At 70.5% G+C, this 5070-nt stretch overlaps 3 protein-coding genes across 6 annotated transcripts in view; all 3 read left to right on the forward strand.

Annotated features, from left to right (window-relative positions):
• On the forward strand, nt 1–2137 carry BSCL2 (BSCL2, seipin lipid droplet biogenesis associated). The gene is made up of 9 exons (XM_026056319.1): nt 1–209; nt 286–367; nt 441–584; nt 663–797; nt 984–1081; nt 1192–1333; nt 1412–1475; nt 1656–1739; nt 1861–2137. Exons 1-9 carry the CDS (start codon nt 1–3, stop codon nt 2028–2030), a joined length of 1128 nt encoding a protein of 375 aa, XP_025912104.1. The 3' UTR covers nt 2031–2137.
• Nucleotides 2138–2646: 509 nt separating this feature from the next.
• LRRN4CL (LRRN4 C-terminal like) lies at nt 2647–3660 on the forward strand. Its single transcript, XM_026056320.1, has 2 exons — nt 2647–2852; nt 2954–3660. Exon 2 carries the CDS (start codon nt 2962–2964, stop codon nt 3658–3660), a length of 699 nt encoding a protein of 232 aa, XP_025912105.1. The 5' UTR covers nt 2647–2852; nt 2954–2961.
• Nucleotides 3661–4973: 1313 nt separating this feature from the next.
• The window catches only part of UBXN1 (UBX domain protein 1), a 2167-nt gene continuing 2070 nt past the window's right edge, over nt 4974–5070 (forward strand). For all 4 annotated transcript variants that reach the window (XM_026056325.1, XM_026056326.1, XM_026056327.1 and 1 more), the window contains exon 1: nt 4974–5059. The gene's annotated coding sequence lies outside the window, so the exon portion shown is untranslated. The remainder of the gene's footprint in view (nt 5060–5070) is intronic.

A 5070-nucleotide genomic window follows, 5' to 3' on the forward strand; every position in this document is an offset into this window, starting at 1 on the left:
ATGGCGGGCGGCCCGGGGCCCCTGCTGCAGTGGGCGCAGGAGGTGGGCTCCGTGCTGCTGCTGCGGGTCCGGCGCACGGTGCTGCAGACCGCCATCCTCCTCTGCGTGGCCTTGCTGCTCCTCTGGGTCTCCGTCTTCCTCTACGGCAGCTTCTACTACTCCTACATGCCCACCGTCAGCTTCGTCAGCCCCGTGCACTACAGCTTCCGGTCAGCGTGGCGCCGTGGTGGGGGGCGGGTGCCGGGGCCGGGCACCCCCGGGCTCACCCTCTCTCCCCCCACCCAGGACGGATTGCGGCTCGCCCGGGCCTGAGCTCTGCTCTTTCCCCACCGCTAACATCTCCCTGGTGAAGGCGAACCGGGACAAGGTGAGCGTGGGCCGCCGTGGGGCATGCCAGTGCGGCTGCGGGGCCAGGGTTGAGCCCTGCCCGCCGTCCCCAGGTGATGATGTACGGGCAGCTGTACCGCATCTCCCTGGAGCTGGAGCTGCCGGAGTCGCCGGTGAACCAGGAGCTGGGCATGTTCATGGTGGCGATGACGTGCTACACCAAGGGGGGCCGAGCCGTGGCCTCTTCCGCCCGGGCAGTGAGTCCTGCGGGGCTGCGGGGAGGGGGAGCCCGCCCTGGCGCCACCCACCCTGCTCCCGCCATGCTCTGCTCCTAGGCCATGCTGCACTACCGCTCTGGGCTGCTGCGGACGCTCGACACGCTGGCCTTTGCCGGCCTCTTCCTCTCTGGCTTCGCCGAGCAGAAGCAGACGGTGGAGGTGGAGCTGTATTCGGACTACCGTGAGGACTCGGTGAGAGCCGGCTTCGCGGGGAGGTGAGGGATGCGGTGCCCCAGTGCTGAGGCCACCGTCTCTCGCCATGCGTAACCGCTCTGCGTCCCCAGCCAGAGCCGGGTCTCTGCGTCCAGGGCGGGGGCCTGGGGAGGGGGCAGCGGTGACGGGGAGCAGCCATCCCTGCTGACCCCGTCTTGCCCTCAGTACGCCCCGACAGTTGGCGCGGTGCTGGAGATCCAGAGCAAGCGGATCCAGCTCTACGGGGCCCAGCTCCGCATCCACGCTCACTTCACCGGCCTGCGGTGAGCACGGCAGGACGAGACAGGACAGGACGAGGGGGCTGCGTCCTGCCCGTGGGGGCGGGTGCCGGCGCCGGGCCCTCGGGGCCTCTCACTGTGCTTCTCCCACCCAGGTACCTGCTCTACAACTTCCCCGTCACCTCCGCCCTGCTTGGCGTCGCTAGCAACTTCGCCTTCCTCAGCGTCATCGTCCTCTTCAGCTACCTGCAGTGGGTCTGGGGCAGCGTCTGGCCCTGGGAGCCCCCTGCCGTGCAGGTGGGCACAGACCCCCTTCCCCGGGGCCAAGGTGTGCAGGGAGGCCAGACCCTTGCTCAGCACCACTCTGCCCCCCAGATGAGCCTGCGGGACGGGACTGGCCCCCAGCAGCGACGGGAGGAGCTGGCGGCGCCCGGGAGAGGTGAGGGGCCGGGCCAGGGCCGCCAGCGTGACCCCCGCCCCGGCCCTGATGCCACAGGGCCCGCGGAGGAGCCAGACGCTGAAGGAACGGCCTCGAGCTCGGGTACCACAGGCCGGGGCCGGGTCGGCTTCTCCAGAGGGCGAGGGGCCGCGCACTGTCTGAGCTCCACTTTCCCTGCAGGTGCCTCACCGCCGGGAGAGGACACGGAGGTTATCGGGCCTGTGGCAGACGCCGCCCCAGCCAAGGAGTCAGAGACCAGTGAAGGTCCGTGACGTTTCCCCCGCATGGGGAGGGGATCCCCGGCTCCCCGCCCCGCGATGGGGGGCACCGGCTGCACGGCCTGTCCCGCAGCGCCCGCCCGCAGCGCTGCCCTCTCTCTCTGCAGACACCGAGTTCGAGGCGGTGGACAAGTCTTCCCTGCTCACTGAAGCCAACTTCCCCCCCGCGGAGGAGGCGGGGGGGACCCCGCTGCCACCCCCCGCCGAGGACGGCGCCGTGCCTGTGCCTGTGTCCACCCTGGGCCCCCGGCAGCGCCACACGTGCTCCAGCTCCTGAGGGGCTTGGGGACCCCACACCGGCCTTGCACTGCTGGGGGGATGCCCACCCCCCCGGCCCCACGTTTACATTCCTCCCCTGGATCCGCTTGTGGTACAATAAACTAAAAAAAAAAAAATCCTGCTGGCGAGTGCGGCGCTGTGTGCGGCTGTGCTGGGGCTCTGCTCTGTGAGGCGGCTCCTCCATGGGGCGGCCCCGTCCCCGCCGCCGTGCTCCAAGGCTGGCCCTGTGGTTCCCCTTTCTGGGAAGCCGGAGCGGCTCGGGGCGCCGCTGGGGTGGGGGCTGGACGGGGCCGCGGAGGCGGCTGTTGGCAACAGCCCCCTCTCGGGGAAGGGGGAGCTGGAGCTTGCGGCTTCCGCTCATCCTCCCACGCTTGGCGTCGGCTCTTGCTCAGGGAAACCTCTCCCGGGAACGGGGCCTGGCAGGATCCTGGCGGTGGGGCTTCTTTCCCTCCTGCTTGTGGGGGCCAGGGATGGTTGGGGGGATGGACACAGGGGGCTTGCACCCTGCCCCTGCTGCACGGGGGGGGTGGCTGTGCCAGATGTGTCACCCCTCTGTTGCCAAGGGCTGGGCCGGGGTGCTTCCAGGCGGGATGGAAATTGCCCTTATAAGGAGGATGGTTTTATTGCAACCACCTGCAGCAGGGCCGGCCGTGGCCCCCTGCTCCTCCCTGCTGGGATGAGATCAGCACGGCCGGGGATAAAGCGTGCGGCTGCGGCGGCAGCGGGGGCCGGAGTGGCACCAGGAGCGAGCCCAGAGCCGAGCCGGCAGCGAGGCCACCGTCCAGACGCCGCCGCAGCCCGTGCGCCCCGACGGACAGTGGTGAGCAGCCGGCTGGACGCTGGGGTCCTGCTGGCACTGGGATGGGGAGGGGGGTGTCCGTCCGCGGGTCCCCACCCTTGACACTCTCTCTCTCTCCACAGCCCTGGCCATGCCGTCCCTGCCGCTGTCTGCCAGCCTCCTGCTGCTCCTGGTGCTGGGGGGGACCCCGGGCAGCCGGGGGGGGTCCCTGCCGTCGCCCCCTGCCGCCGAGGGCAGTGGCACTGGGTCCCTGCTCTGCGACTACCAGCGCTGCCGGCACCTGCAGCCCCCCTGCACTGAGCTGCGTGGCCGCGGTGGCTGCCTCTGCCCCGGGCTCTCGGGGCCGGGGGTCCCCCCCGAGCCCCCTGAGCTGGTGGCCGTGGTGGTGACAGCGGCGGGCGCCAGCCTCCACTGGTGCGCCCCTGCCTCGGTGGTGCTCGAGTACCATGTGCTGGTGGGGGCCCCTGGGCGGCCGCCGGCCCCCGGCCTGGCCCTGCCACCCTCCTTCCGCCTGGCCGCCCTGGGGGGGCTGCGCCCCGACACCCCCTATGTGCTCTGCATCGTGGCCCGCAATGGGGCTGGGGCCAGTCCCACCGCCCCCCCTGGGGCGCCGGGGGGGCCCTGCCGCACCGTCCGCACCCCCCCGGACCCCCGACGCCTCCTCCCTGCCACCGTTGCTGTGGCCGGGGTGCTGGGGGCCGCCGGGGGCCTGGCCCGGGCCTGGCACTGCCTGCGGGGACGGCGGCGGCACCCCATGCCCTCCACGGAGGGGGAAGGGGACCAGGACCGGGACCCCCCCGGCACATCCTGGGGGGAGCAGGAGCTGTGAGCGGGGCCTGACAGCCCCCCCCAATGCCCCCTGGCCATGGGGCACCCTGGTCTCCTCTGGTCCCCCTGACCCATGGGGACCCCCCAGATCTCCTGACCCACAGGGGCCCCCTGGGTTCCCCTCCAGCCTCATGGGGACCCCCTGGGACCCCCCCAGCTCTCCCAACCCCTGGGGGCACACTGGATCCGCATGGGGCACCCCTGGTCTGCTCCAACACCCCTGATCTACAAGGATGCCTTGGACACCCCCAGACACTGCCCCATTCCCTGGCCCCATGGGGACCCCCTCGGACCCCCCCACCCCATGGGGACTCCCCCTGCCCCATGGGGATACCCCTTTTCCCCCGGCCTCCCAGTCCCGCTGCTCTGGCTCCCCCCAAGCCCCACGGGGACCCTCCCTGCCCTCTGCTCGGCACCCAGCCCAGCTGGTCTGGGCCTCCCCCGTCCCTATTTATTTGCTGATGCCCCGCTGTGTCTGGGGGAAGGAAGCGGGGACCCCTGTGCGGGTTGGGGGGGGGCTGTGTGGGGCTGCCTCCCGGGCCCCCCCCGGGCCCTTGGTGTCACCTGTCTGAGATGGGAATAAACTGCTGGAAGGGGAATTGGCAGCATTGGCGTCATCTCTGTGGTGTTGTGTGGGGACGCGTTGGCCCAGGCGCGTGCGGGGCGACTGCCTGTGGGGACCTCGCATCCCCAGGGACCCCGTATCCCCCCCAGGGACCCTGTATCCCCTCTAGGTGCCCCATATCCCCCCCTTATTGCCCCTAGTTACCCCACATCCTCCCCCCCCAGGTAACCTCCATCCCTCCCTTATTTCCCCCTATGTACCCCACATCCCCCTTAGGTACCCCATATCCCACCCAATACCCCACATATTCCCCCCAGGTACCCCATATCCCCTCTAGGTACCCAATATCCCACATCCCCCCTTATTCCCCCTGTTACCCCACATCCTCCCTCCCACATCCCCCCCAGGTACCCCGTATCCCCCCAAATACCCCCCAGGTACTCCATATCCCACCGGACACCCCACATCCCCCCTGTTACAGCCCCCGATACCCCACGATTCCCCCTTCCCTCTAATATTCCACATCTCCCTCACAATATCCCACTCCCGTTGGTCCTGAGTGAGTATTTGGGGTCGCTGGGGGGAATATGGAGATTTTGAGGTCAATGGGGGCGTATGGGGGGTCCCTGGTGCCTGCCGGGGGTCAGCACGGCCACGGGGCTGCCCCCTAACCGCTGCGTCTCCTTTAAGGCGAAGCCGCCGCCACCGCGTGTCCCTGGGTGGCCGCCGTAGGCAGCGTGGCCACGTGACCCAAACAGAGCGTCCGCACGAGCCCCGCCGCTTCCGGCGCCGGGTGGACGCCGCGGGGCGGAGGGAGACAGGCCTGGGGGCGCCGGTAACCGCGGC

Source organism: Apteryx rowi, unplaced genomic scaffold, assembly GCF_003343035.1.
Source record: "Apteryx rowi isolate R43461 unplaced genomic scaffold, aptRow1 scaffold_1308, whole genome shotgun sequence".
Classification (NCBI taxonomy): domain Eukaryota; kingdom Metazoa; phylum Chordata; class Aves; order Apterygiformes; family Apterygidae; genus Apteryx; species Apteryx rowi.

Excerpts from the sequence above, each read along its gene's own strand:
- BSCL2 (XM_026056319.1), top strand. The coding sequence starts at position 1 with ATGGCGGGCGGCCCGGGGCCCCTGCTGCAGTGGGCGCAGGAGGTGGGC. Across the intron at positions 585-662 it reads TGGCCTCTTCCGCCCGGGCA|GCCATGCTGCACTACCGCTC; the intron begins GTGAGTCCTGCG and ends CTCTGCTCCTAG. Across the intron at positions 1,476-1,655 it reads GCTGGCGGCGCCCGGGAGAG|GTGCCTCACCGCCGGGAGAG; the intron begins GTGAGGGGCCGG and ends CTTTCCCTGCAG.
- LRRN4CL (XM_026056320.1), top strand. The coding sequence starts at position 2,962 with ATGCCGTCCCTGCCGCTGTCTGCCAGCCTCCTGCTGCTCCTGGTGCTG.